General features: G+C 42.2%; 1 protein-coding gene across 4 annotated transcripts in view; it reads left to right on the forward strand.

Annotated features, from left to right (window-relative positions):
- The window catches only part of LOC126092506 (poly [ADP-ribose] polymerase tankyrase), a 605,292-nt gene that overhangs the window by 520,900 nt on the left and 70,546 nt on the right, over nt 1-13,846 (forward strand). For 3 of the 4 annotated variants that reach the window (XM_049908132.1, XM_049908133.1, XM_049908131.1), the window contains exons 9-11: nt 5,475-5,588; nt 5,677-5,842; nt 6,584-6,803. In XM_049908132.1, the coding sequence (XP_049764089.1) occupies nt 5,475-5,588; nt 5,677-5,842; nt 6,584-6,803 (500 nt within the window). The remainder of the gene's footprint in view (nt 1-5,474; nt 5,589-5,676; nt 5,843-6,583; nt 6,804-13,846) is intronic. The other variant, XM_049908134.1, reaches the window with a different exon arrangement.

The following is a 13,846-nucleotide window of genomic DNA, read 5'->3' on the forward strand; positions in this document are numbered from 1 at the left end:
CCTTTCGGGGGCTGGCCCACCTGTGAAAACAGCCATGTCATTTCCCAGCTTTGTTGCAGGTGTTGCACCACTTTTTACATTGATATGATTTCCAGCCAGCTGTCCAACAGGAGGAATGGCCATTGCCAAACTGTGGCCAAGAGTAAAAATAGACCTCCCTGTGGCACAACATGCAGCTGAACATAACAGCTTAATTTCAGTGACTGGTTGATTACCCAAGCCATCTGATTCCTCCCAACCACCACCAGCTTTTATGAACTCTGGAGATGGGAATTACCTGTACAACACATTCACCACTCCCATAGCTATTCCGTCCTCAACCTACGCTAACAAACAGTCCCCACACCCTCCACCCAAAAGTTTCCACCCCCTCTTTGCTATTATCTCCTCTCAATACTTGTCTCCCAGCCTCTTCGTTTGCCAACACTCCTGCTTATCTTTCCTGGTCCGCTCCTTTTATCCCCACCTCTCTGCCCCACAACCTCCTGACACTGCACCTGTTGGCATTGTAGTCCCTGTACACTCCTCCAGGCAGCATTTTTTCACTCTCCCCACCTACACACCACTATCCCTTCCCCTTCCCCTATCCCTCCATATTGCTTGCATCCCACGATTGTTGCATTCTGGCCCGAGATGCTGGAGTTGGCGGTCATGAGTGCATGAGGTGTGCTTGCTTGTGTATATGAATGGTGTGTGTTTCTCTTTTGTTGATGAAGGCTGTGGCCGACAGCTTTATGTGTGTCTTAATTGTGCCTGTCTGAAACTTAACATGTAATCTTTACAGCAAGTAGCAATCTTTAAATTTTCGTACATTGCTGATATTCCTAGTTGGAGTTTCCATTTGTTAGTGTTATTTTCTGTCTTTCTAGATATTATTGTAGCATGTGTGGGTTTCACACGTCTTTATGTACGTAAACTGTTATTTTGACCTTAATTTTTGTTTTAGAAGGATGTACTTCAGTGCACTCCTATAAATCCAAGGATCTTGATTGTGCAACAATTTACATTTTGCAAATAAAAAGAGCCTCTATGTTTGGTTGTATAGATATGGAAAAAGTTACCAAAAAAAAAGCTAATGCTTTCTAAAAGGCATGAAAAATATGGAGAAAATTGACAGTTGTATATATATATATATATATATATATATATATATATATATATATATATATATATATGGTCTGCTTGTGTCTGTGTATATGCGGATGGATATGTGTGTGTGCGCGAGTGTATACCTGTCCTTTTTACCCCCTAAGGTAAGTCTTTCCGCTCCCGGGATTGGAATGACTCCTTACCCTCTCCCTTAAAACCCATATCCTTTTGTCTTTCCCTCTCCTTCCCTCTTTCCTGACGAGGCAACCGTTGGTTGCGAAAGCTAGAATTTTGTGTGTATGTTTGTGTTTGTTTGTGTGTCTATCGACCTGCCAGCGCTTTTGTTTGGTAAGTCTCATCATCTTTCTTTTTAAATATGTATATATATATATGGTTATAATATAAGGAAACATTCCACGAAGGAAAAATATATCTAAAAACAAAGATGACGTGACTTACCAAATGAAAGTGCTGGCAGGTCGACAGACACACAAACGAAGACAAACATACATACAAAATTCAAGCTTTCGCAACAAACTGTTGCCTCATCAGGAAAGAGGGAAGGAGAGAGAAAGACGAAAGGATTTGGGTTTTAAGGGAGAGGGTAAGGAGTCATTCCAATCCCGGGAGCGGAAAGACTTACCTTAGGGGGGAAAAAAGGACAGGTATACACTCGCGCACACACACACACATATCCATCCGCATATACACAGACACAAGCAGACATTTGTAAAGGCAAAGAGTTTGGGCAGAGATGTCAGTCGAGGCGGAAGTACAGAGGCAAAGATGTTGTTGAAAGACAGGTGAGGTATGAGCGGCGGCAAATTGAAATTAGAAATTAGCGGAGATTGAGGCCTGGCGGATAGCGAGAAGAGAGGATATGCTGAAGGGCAAGTTCCCATCTCTGGAGTTCTGACAGGTTGGTGTTAGTGGGAAGTATCCAGATAACCCAGACGGTGTAACACTGTGCCAAGATGTGCTGGCCGTGCACCAAGGCATGTTTAGCCACAGGGTGATCCTCATTACCAACAAACACTGTCTGCCTGTGTCTATTCATGCAAATGGACAGTTTGTTGCTGGTCATTCCCACATAGAACGCTTCACAGTGTAGGCAGGTCAGTTGGTAAATCATGTGGGTGCTTTCACACGTGGCTCTGCCTTTGATCGTGTACACCTTCCGGGTTACAGGACTGGAATAGGTGGTGGTGGGAGGGTGCATGGGACATGAACAATCCATTGCCCTCATCCACCTAATCCTTCACCTACACATACACTCAGCCAATCAACACACCCATCAACTCCTATCCTTAATAAAAGTTCTCAATCTTTCCTCTCCCACATCCACACCGGCTGTTCAGAACATCCTCCTACAGGCCAACCGCAAATTAGAACAGCATGCCACCCTCCACCTTAAAAAACTATCCAATCTCTTGGTTTCCCACCTCCGGAAAGGCAACTCACTCACCCTTCACAACCTTTCCAGCAAACCTCAACCTCCTCTCATTGCACACAAAAAGAGTCTCTCCCATCTACTCAATCTCCCACTTCCAGCTCCACTCCCTCCAAAACCTCAAAATTCCAATCAACACAATCTGGAACCACAACACCCCAATTCAGTAGTTAAGCTTTCCTCCAAATCTCTCTCCCAATCCGAAACCTCTGTCCTATCCAAAGGCCTCACCTTCAGCCCCACTTCCAGATTTAACCAAACAGCCCTCGTCAAAGATTTACTGTCCTGCACCCGTACTCTCTGCTGGAAATATCACTTTGCCACGAAGAAAAATGATCCTAATCCTACTCCTAATGATCCAACTCCCCAAGACACTATCCAAATTGGGACCATGCCTGGAACAGTTCCGTCCTCCGTCACAGCGGGACCTACCTCCTCTTCCTCAAAATCACCCTCTCCTAACCTTCCAGGAATTTCTGACTTCCAGCCTTGCCTCTCAATCCTTCTTAAAAAACCTTAATCCTACTCCCAACATCACCACTGCTGAAGCCCAGGCTATCCGTTATCTGAAGGCTGACCAATCCAACGTCATTCTTCCGGCGGACAAGGGTTCCACGACTTTGGTACTTGATCGTCGGGAGTATGTGGCTGAGGGACTGCGTCAGCTTTCAGACAACACTACTTACAAAGTTTGCCAAGGTAATCCCATTCCTGATATCCAGGCGGAGCTTCAAGGAATCCTCAGAACCTTAGGCCCCCTACAAAACCTTTCACCTAACTCCATCAACCTCCTGACCCCACCAACACCCCCCACCCCTACCTTCTACCTTCTTCCTAAAATTCACAAACCCAATCATCCCGGCCGTCCCATTGTAGCTGGTTACCAAGCCCCCACAGAACGCATCTCTGCCTACGTAGATCAACACCTTCAACCCATTACATGCAGTCTCCCATCCTTCATCAAAGACACCAACCACTTTCTCGAACGCCTGGAATCCCTACCCAGTCTGTTACCCCCGGAAACCATCCTTGTAACCATTGATGCCACTTCCTTATACACAAATATTCCGCATGTCCAGGGCCTCGCTGCGATGGAGCAATTCCTTTCACGCCGATCACCTGCCACCCTACCTAAAACCTCTTTCCTCATTACCTTAGCCAGCTTCATCCTGACCCACAACTTCTTCACTTTCGAAGGCCAGACATACCAACAATTAAAGGGAACAGCCATGGGTACCAGGATGGCCCCCTTGTACGCCAACCTATTCATGGGTCGCTTAGAGGAAGCCTTCTTGGTTACCCAGGCCTGCCAACCCAAAGTTTGGTACAGATTTATTGATGACATTTTCATGATCTGGACTCACAGTGAAGAAGAACCCCAGAATTTCCTCTCCAACCTCAACTCCTTTGGTTCCATCAGATTCACCTGGTCCTACTCTAAATCCCATGCCACTTTCCTTGACGTTGAGCTCCACCTGTCCAATGGCCAGCTTCACACGTCCGTCCACATCAAACCCACCAACAAGCAACAGTACCTCCATTATGACAGCTGCCACCCATTCCACATCAAACGGTCCCTTCCCTACAGCCTAGGTCTTCGTGGCAAACGAATCTGCTCCAATCCAACAACCTGAAAACAGCTTTTGCATCCCGTAACTACCCTCCCGACCTGGTACAGAAGCAAATAACCAGAGCCACTTCCTCATCTCCTCAAACCCGGAACCTTCCACAGAAGAACCCCAAAAGTGCCCCACTTGTGACAGGATACTTCCAGGACTGGATCAGATTCTGAATGTGGCTCTTCAGCAGGGATACGACTTCCTCAAATCCTGCCCTGAAATAAGATCCATCCTTCATGAAATCCTCCCCACTCCACCCAGAGTGTCTTTCCGCCATCCACCTAACCTTTGGAACCTCTTAGTTCATCCCTATGAAATCCCCAAACCACCTTCCCTACCCTCTGGCTCCTACCCTTGTAACCGCCCCCAGTGTAAAACCTGTCCCATGCACCCTCCCACCACCACCACCTACTCCAGTCCTGTAACCCGGAAGGTGTACACGATCAAAGGCAGAGCCACGTGTGAAAGCACCCACGTGTTTTACCAACTGACCTGCCTACACTGTGAAGCGTTCTATGTGGGAATGACCAGCAACAAACTGTCCATTTGCATGAATGGACACAGGCAGACAGTGTTTGTTGGTAATGAGGATCACCCTGTGGCTTAACATGCCTTGGTGCACGGCCAGCACATCTTGGCACAGTGTTACACCATCTGGGTTATCTGGATACTTCCCACTAACACCAACCTGTCAGAACTCCGGAGATGGGAACTTGCCCTTCAGCATATCCTCTCTTCTCGCTATCCGCCAGGCCTCAATCTCCGCTAATTTCTGATTTCGATTTGCCGCCGCTCATACCTCACCTGTCTTTCAACAACATCTTTGCCTCTGTACTTCCGCCTCGACTGACATCTCTGCCCAAACTCTTTGCCTTTACAAATGTCTGCTTGTGTCTGTGTATATGCGGATGGATATGTGTGTGTGTGTGCGAGTGTATACCTGTCCTTTTTTCCCCCTAAGGTAAGTCTTTCCGCTCCCGGGATTGGAATGACTCCTTACCCTCTCCCTTAAAACCCACATCCTTTCGTCTTTCCCTCTCCTTCCCTCTTTCCTGACGAAGCAGCTGTTGGTTGCGAAAGCTTGAATTTTGTGTGTATGTTTGTGTGTCTATCGACCTGCCAGCGCTTTTGTTTGGTAAGTCTCATCATCTTTGTTTTGGGAAGTAAATAGGGTTATATTACTTTGACTTCAGGACTTTTCTTCAGGCTATTATGTTGATGAATCTTTCTGAAAGACAGAAAGGAAAATAATTTGTGTGCTCTGTAAAGATATTTTCTTGGATGTGACTTGCAAAGAACTCAATTTCTCCCAACAGTTCTTCATTTAACAGGCATTCTACGCCTCTCCATTTTGCTGCTGGCTACAACAGAGTGGCTGTGGTGGAATATTTACTGGCACATGGAGCAGATGTCCATGCTAAAGATAAGGGGTATGTATTACTATAAGTTATGGATGTCACTGATATAAATAAATTTATTCCGTAAGTGTAAATGGGATTAATTTATTATTATTTCCAGGGGCCTTGTTCCATTACACAATGCTTGTTCGTATGGTCATTATGAAGTGACTGAACTGCTTGTGAAGCATGGAGCTAGTGTAAATGTTGCGGATTTGTGGAAGTTCACACCTCTACATGAGGCTGCAGCTAAAGGCAAATACGACATAGTACGACTTCTGCTCAAGGTTTGGTTATTGTACTTCTGCTAAGAGTTTGATTATTATATTTAAAAAATTGATAACATGTAAATTGTGGAGGATCTTTTAAGGATTGGAATTGTGAACATTGAAGTCTTAAGTCCTGAGATGGTGGTGTGACCTTAATACTCTCCAGCATCAAAAATTAAAATTGCAGACAGTGTCTCACAAGCCTAAACTACTTACCTACAGATAAATGGCCTGTTTCTCATTAGATGATATCCACCCACTTTTCCTTTAACGTGAAGATTTGAAATTTTGTTGAGGTGCGATCACAGTGATGGTATAGTGCAGAAGACAGAAAGTAACACCTGCAAAATGCAGGAGCTAAATGAAAGAAAGTAATGCCACAATAAAAAATGAATAAATGAAGAAGTTAAGAGTATTAAACTTCCCACGCATTGACTTCCAGGTACAGTGGATGTTTTAGATAACTGTCAGTGTGGCTGACTGCTTTCTTTCATGTGCCTTTCCCTCAAAGTTTTCCTACTCGTATATATGCTTCAGTAAACTTTCTATGTTGCATATCATTATTATCAATCAGTTTGGATTAAATAGGCCAAATTACAAATTCAAAGTCAGTAAGAACCATTGAGGTTGCTCATACTGTTTTATGACAGTATTTTTATCTTTGACTAACACTAAACTGACAAACACCCATTTCTTGTGAAAGAGAAGGGGAGAAAGTGTATGAACTATGATTTGCTATGTAAGAACTTAAAATTTCAGCATGGTGCCGATGCTAGCAAGAAGAATAGAGATGGTGCAACTCCTCTGGATCTAGTGCGTGAGGGTGATCAAGATGTGGCAGACCTTTTAAGAGGTAATGCAGCATTGCTAGATGCTGCCAAAAAGGGCAACTTGGCACGGGTCCAAAGGCTTGTCTCATCAGAGAACATAAATTGTAGAGATGCTCAGGGACGAAATTCCACGCCACTCCACTTGGCAGGTAAGAATCCTTTCATAACAACTTGTTCCTACATTCTATAATGGTGAAAATCCTTTTCATATATTTTGTTGATAAATGTGAACATAAAATTTAATGGTCATACCTACATAAAAAGCTGTGCAAAACATAGAATAGAGCTGATGTATACAGGGTGGAGAAAAATTGTCACAAAATTATAACCCCATATAGCTGATGCCAATAGGAACCAAAATTACTAAAGTTGTGTTGGTTGACAACACAACATTTTTAAACTATGGAAACTTGGTGCCACGCACTCCCATTAGCCGTGGGATTGCCGTTGCCTTTCTTCGGTTGACGCGCAGCGATATGGTTGTCGGAGCGCGTGACACCAAGTTTTCATTTTTTTTAAATTGTGTGTTGTTGACCTACACAACATTCATAATTTTGGTTCCTACTGGCATCAGCTATCCAGGGTTAAAATTTTGTGACACAATTTTTCTCCACCCTGTATAATGACATGATGACTAGTGATCCCAGCAATGGTTCAAAATTGCTAAAAATGTATAGGAGTTGGTTATACGTACTAATGCCCTCCTCCCCCCCTATCTCTCTCTCGTCTACTCCTCCTCCTGTAAAATTATACGTAAGAAGAGAGTATATGTGGGAGAAGCAGTGTGTCTAAGGATTAAATGCATTGCTATCATAGTTAAAATGTACTGTGAGGAAGAAAATGAAACCTTATGCTTCCATGTTTATACAATTTAATGATGTCAAATAACATAAATAATTCCTTAATTTATTTTTTAAGGTTCTCCAATGAACAGAATTGCCTGATCCATAAATAAATAACTAAGATGATACAGGATCTGATGTTTATACAGACATTTAAATATTGGTATTTCTGTTAAATATTTATTTTTCATAAGTACATTATTACAGCTTTGTTGTTTGTAAGGGTAAATTACATATAATCATAATATTGTTCTTTTTTTATATATTTTTGTGTTATAAAAATCATCCAGTTTTAGAAGAAAAACCTCTATTACTTTTAAAATTTACTTTACAGACGTCAGTGTTTTTCAGTTATACCTACCTATTTATCCTTTTACATTGCTGTATCTTATTGTTTGTGGTAGGATTCAAAGGAGTTGTTACATTTCTTACAGTATGTCATTGGTATGCTTTTGTAACCAATAAACTGACAAAATCCTTGGGAATTACATATTGACATAAAGTGGTCCTCTTCCGTCATATCTTACTTCATGAAGCACTCTTCTTGGTGTTGATAAGGGATGTGCCACTGTGCAGTTGGTAGCTGTGTTAGATACTGATCAGCAAGATATCGTCGGAAACTCCCCAGAAATCGTGCTCCATGAACCATACGGAGTATAACAGTTGTTCACAACAGTCATATCAGTTATTCTTATAAAGAGAGCCCTACGCCATTTCTTACCGCGTAAAGAAATGGCATATTTCCCAACAAGCTAGTTGGGATGGCCTACTCCTCCCATATATACAGGGTGGTCCATTGATAGTGACCGGGCCAAATATCTCACAAAATAAGCATCAAATGAAAAAAAAAAAAAAACTACAAAGAATGAAACTCATCTAGCTTGAAGGGGGAACCAGATGGTGCTGTGGTTGGCCCGCTAGACGGCGCTGCCATATGTCAAACGGATATCAACTGTGTTTTTTAAAATAGGAACCCCCATTTTTATTACATATTCGTGTAGTACGTAAAGAAATATGAATGTTTTAGTTGGACCACTTTTTTCGCAATATGATAGATGGCACTGTAATAGTCACCAACATATAAGTACGTGGTATCACGTAACATTCCGCCAGTGCGGATGGTATTTGCTTCGTGATACATTACCCATGTTAAAATGGACCGTTTACCAATTACGGAAAAGGTCGGTATCGTGTTGATGTATGGCTATTGTGATCAAAATGCCCAACGGGCGTGTGCTATGTTATGCTGCTCGGTATCCTAGACGACATCATTCGAGTGTCCGGACCGTTTGCCGGATACTTATGTTATTAAAGGAAACAGGAAATGTGCAGCCACGTGTGAAACGTCAACCACGACCTGCAACAAATGATGATGCCCAAGTAGATGTTTTAGCTGCTGTCGCAGCTAATCCGCATATCAGTAGCAGACAAATTGCGTGAGAATCGGGAATCTCAAAAACGTCGGTGTTGAGAATGCTACATCAACATTGATTGCACCTGTACCATATATCTATGCACCAGGAATTGCATGGTGACGACTTTGAACATCATGTACAGTTCTGCCACTGGGCACAAGAGAAATTACGGGACGATGACAGGTTTTTTGCACGCGTTCTATTTAGCGACTAAGTGTCATTTACGAATAGCCAGTAACGTAAACCGGTATAATATGCACTATTGGGCAACGGAAAATCCACGATGGCTGCGACAAGTGAAACATCAGCGACCTTGTTGGGTTAATGTATGGTGTGGCATTATGGGAGGAAGGATAATTGGCCCCCATTTTATCGATGGCAATCTAAATGGTGCAATGTATGCTGATTTCCTACGTAATGTTCTACCGATGTTACTACAAGATGTTTCACTGCGTGACAGAATGGCGATGTACTTTCAACATGATGGATGTCGCGTGCGGTTGAAGCGGTATTGAATAGCATAATTCATGACAGGTTGATTGGTTGTCGAACCTCCATACCATGGCCCGCACATTCACCGGATCTAACATTCCCGGATTTCTTTCTGTTAGGATGGTTGAAGGATATTTGCTATCGTGATCCACCGACAACACCTGACAACATGTGTCAGCGCATTGTCAATGCATGTGCAAACATTACTGAAGGTGAACTACTCGCTGTTGAGAGGAATGTCGTTACACGTACTGCCAAATGCATTCAGGCTGACGGACATCATTTTGAGCATTTATTGCATTAATGTGGTATTTACAGGTAATCACGCTGTAACAACATGAGTTCTCTCAAAGGTACATTTATCACATTGGAACAACCAAAATAAAATGTTCAAAAGTACCTACGTTTTGTATTTTAATTTAAAAAACCTACCTGTTACCAACTGTTCGTCTAAAATTGTGAGCCATATGTTTGTGACTATTACAGCGCCATCTATCACAAAGCGAAAAAAGTGGTCCAACTAAAACATTTATATTTCTTTACGTACTACTCGAATATGTAATAAAATATGGGGGTTCCCATTAAAAAAAAAAACACACAGTTGATATCCGTTTGACCTATGGCAGCACCATCTAGCGGGCCAACCATAGCGCCATCTGGTTTCCCCTTTCAAGCTAGACAAGTTTCGTTCTTTGTAGTTTTTTCGTTTGACGCTTATTTCGTGAGATATTTCGCCCGGTCACGATCAGTGGACCATCCTGTATATAGTAATTCTTTACAAGCTGTGTCAGTTGGTTTTCTGCTTAGTTGTTTCATTCCACCTACTTGCAGAAGTGAGTGGCTCCACAGTAAGAAATTGGTGTCAATTCAGATGCATTTATCATTATTTGATTGACAAACAGGATTTCACCTCTTGTGTCAAAGGCAAAGTCATAATTGCTTTGTTTCTTGAAGAGGGCACTCTTCAGTTGTAGGTTCACAAATAAAAAAATTACAACAGTACTGTCAATAATGTAGGTTTATAGTATAATAACTGGAATTCTACATAAGTTATCCCATAATTAGTAATTTAAAAAAAGACAATAGAGTCTAAAAATGATCAATGGGAGATAATGGGTTAATACGGTCTGCAAGGTCATTGTACACAACATTAACAGGAACTGTCCAAGCAGACTTCCGTGGAGCATACCCAGTTATACTTTTACCTCTGACGATGACTCTCCATCCAAAATAACATTGTTACCAAAAAGTCCTCGATCAAGTCACACATTTCACTTGATACCCCATATGATCATCCTTCTGATCTTAAGCATAGGTATGGCATTAAGTCAAATACTTTTTGAAAATAATAAATACTGCATCTGCCTGATTGCTTTGATCCAAAGCTTTTAGAATGTCTTGAGAAAGCTGTGTGTTGGGTTTCACATGATTGATGTTTTTGGAATCCATGCTGATTGCCATGGAGGAGATCATTCTGTTAGAGACACGTCATTATGTTTGAGCTAAGAATATGTTCTAAGATTCTATATCAAATTGTTGTCAAGGATATTCAATGGTATTTTTGTGGATCACTTCGATTAAACTTCTTGTAGATAAGTGTGGCTTTTTCCTTCGTCTGACTGCAAGGCATGGTTTTCTGTTAGAGGTATCTGCAATACATTGTAGTTAGAAGAGGGGCTAAAAGCTGCAAATCCAGTATAGAATCTAATAGGGATTCCATCAGACCTGGTAGCTTTGTTCGGTTTTTACGATTTCAGGTGTTTTTCAACACAAGTGACACTATTACTTATTTCACTCCTCTTTTCTGTGGTACAAGTGTTAAATTGGGGCAGTTTTCCTTTGTAAAGGAACATTTGAAAACAGTTAAGTGTTTCAGCATTTACTTTGCTAACCTTAATTTCAGTTCTAGTTTCATTTGCTAGGGACTGGACACTTAACTTTGGTGGCATCAGCCATATGTCAGAATTCTTTTCGATTTAGTGAAATATCATTTGACAATATTCTGCTACGGTAGCCATTAAAGGCTTCACACATTGCTCTTTTGACAACCACACACACTACATTCAGCAGCTCTCTATCTCTCGCCCTCTTCTTTGTTTTACACCTGTTATGGAATAGTCTGTTTCTTTAGAAGTTTCTTTCTTGTGACTGTATACCATAGAGGACTCTTCCCATTATGAACTGTCCTACTAGGTACATATTGATCCAGTACATGGTCAACTTTCTTTAAACTTCAGCCATTGTTCTTCTACATTCTCCTGCCCTGTGCCAAAAGTTAAAAGTTCCTCATTGATATATGACACTACTGATTTTTTGTCTAGTTTACTGGACATGTACAGGGGAAAATTAATAAAACTAACAAACTTAATGTACGGATGATTTAATGGAAATGGAAGAAAAAAGGTCCTATGAGCATGTGTCTGAAGGGAACGGTTGCATGCAGCAACAACAAATTGTCCCGGAACACAGTACAGAGCTGCATCACATCCACATCACAACATATGTTTAAAGTGGTCTCCATGGGATGCAGTGCAAGTGTTCTTACATCGCATCAGGAATTGTCACACTTTTTTTTGCACATTTTGGCCTCTCTCCAAATAGTGTCGCAGGCATCGTGAACACGCTGTTGAAGGGTCTGTACATCAGGAACTGCTTCAGCATACATAACGTTTTTCAGAAGCCCCCAGATGTAAAAATCCAGAGTGTGTAAGTCTGATGATCTAGCAGGCCATGCTGCAGGGCCTCGGTGCCGTATCCAACGTCCAGGGAAGATGTTGTTGAGGTGTTGGCAAACTGCAAAGCGGAAGTGCGGTGGTGCTCCCGTCATGCAGGAACCACTTAACCTGTCATATTGCCAAAGGCACAGTCTCGAGCAACTGAGGCAGAGTATTCCACAGCAAGTTCAGGTATGTTCCTCCATCGAGGCATTAGTGAATAGTAACCAGTCCAAGTATTTGGTCGCCAAGAATCCCTGCCTACACATTGATGCTGAACTGATGCTAATGAGATGCCTCAACCATTACCCGAGGATTGTCTATAGCCCACAGATGATGATTATAAGGGTGATGATGCCAGTTCTGATAAAGGTTACCTTGTCATTGAAGAGGGCTGATGACAGAAATCCTATAATTGTGATGGTCTGGTGAAAACACCATCTTCAGAATCCTTCCTGTAGAGGGAAATCCACAACTGATAATCCTAACACTCGTTGTAGGTGATAGGGATAGTAGTAGTTGTCATGCAGAATACACATAATCGTATTTTGGCTTACACCCTGTTGGCAGGCCACTAGCCTGGAGCTTGTAGAGGTGTTTGTGTCAATATCCGGCAGAACCTGGTCCTCCAGATCTGGTGTACGCACAGTCCACTGCTTCCCTGCACATTCTTCTGTCTGAAAGCACCCATGATAACACAAATGCTCAAAAAGGGCTTGAAGTGTTACGTGATGTGGTTGGTGATTGTGAGGGTACTTGTTTTGGTATAGCCGTGCTGCCTCTCGACTATTCCCATGTACTTAGCCTTAAACAAACACCATCTCAGCTTGTCCCCTACGTGAATACTGGACCATTGTGCTGCTTACAGTACGTTACATCAGTCTCACAGCCTGCAACACACAAGGGAAACACAGCACACGGTCAGAGGTGAGACCGATGACCTTGCCGTTTGGTCTCTTCTCCCCAACAACCCTCAGAGGAACTGTCATTCATCAGTGCCATCTACTGTGGCAGTGATGCATTTTCAGGTGCATGTTCATAGGACCTCTTTTCCTCCATTTTGAGTCAGGCAGTTTGCCAGTTTTGTTAAAATTCATTCTGTATAACTTTCTGCTTGTTTCAGTTGTTCTTTCTACTTGGGTAATTGTTGCCACAAAGCGTCGTTTGGTAACTGATACCGGTTTCGATGTGGATAGCCTCAAAGAGGTCAGGTCTGTTTGTCTCCGTTAGATCCAGTCTATTTCCATCTTGGGTTGGGTTCAGAACTATTTATTGTAGGTAGTTTTCAGAGAAGGTATGTAATAATATTTCAGGGGATGTGTTATAATGCCCACCACTAACAAAACTGTAATTTCCCCAATTGATTGATGGATGATTAGTCTCAGCTGATGGTTACAGTACAATAGGTAATGTTACGTACAAGCCAACAGAGGTTTTAAGGCATTTCGTTTGATATTTCACTGATACTTCTGGATTTCCTACAGCTATCATTATCTGGATTGGATTGAGTGTCACCTAATCTAAAAAAAGAAAAGAAAAGGAAAGAAAGAAAGAAAGTAAGGTAGCAGCCTCTGATGTGTAGTGCACACCTGACCCTTTTAGGGTGACCTTACAATTAACCCTGTGGAAGTCACAGCCTAGCTTGTCACAGAAACCCTCAAGGTTTCTGGTTTAGTCGTTCCACTCGACTCAGAACCAAAGGACCGCAATCAGTTCTGCAGACAATGCT

This window comes from Schistocerca cancellata, chromosome 7 (assembly GCF_023864275.1).
Source record: "Schistocerca cancellata isolate TAMUIC-IGC-003103 chromosome 7, iqSchCanc2.1, whole genome shotgun sequence".
In the NCBI taxonomy this organism is placed as follows: domain Eukaryota; kingdom Metazoa; phylum Arthropoda; class Insecta; order Orthoptera; family Acrididae; genus Schistocerca; species Schistocerca cancellata.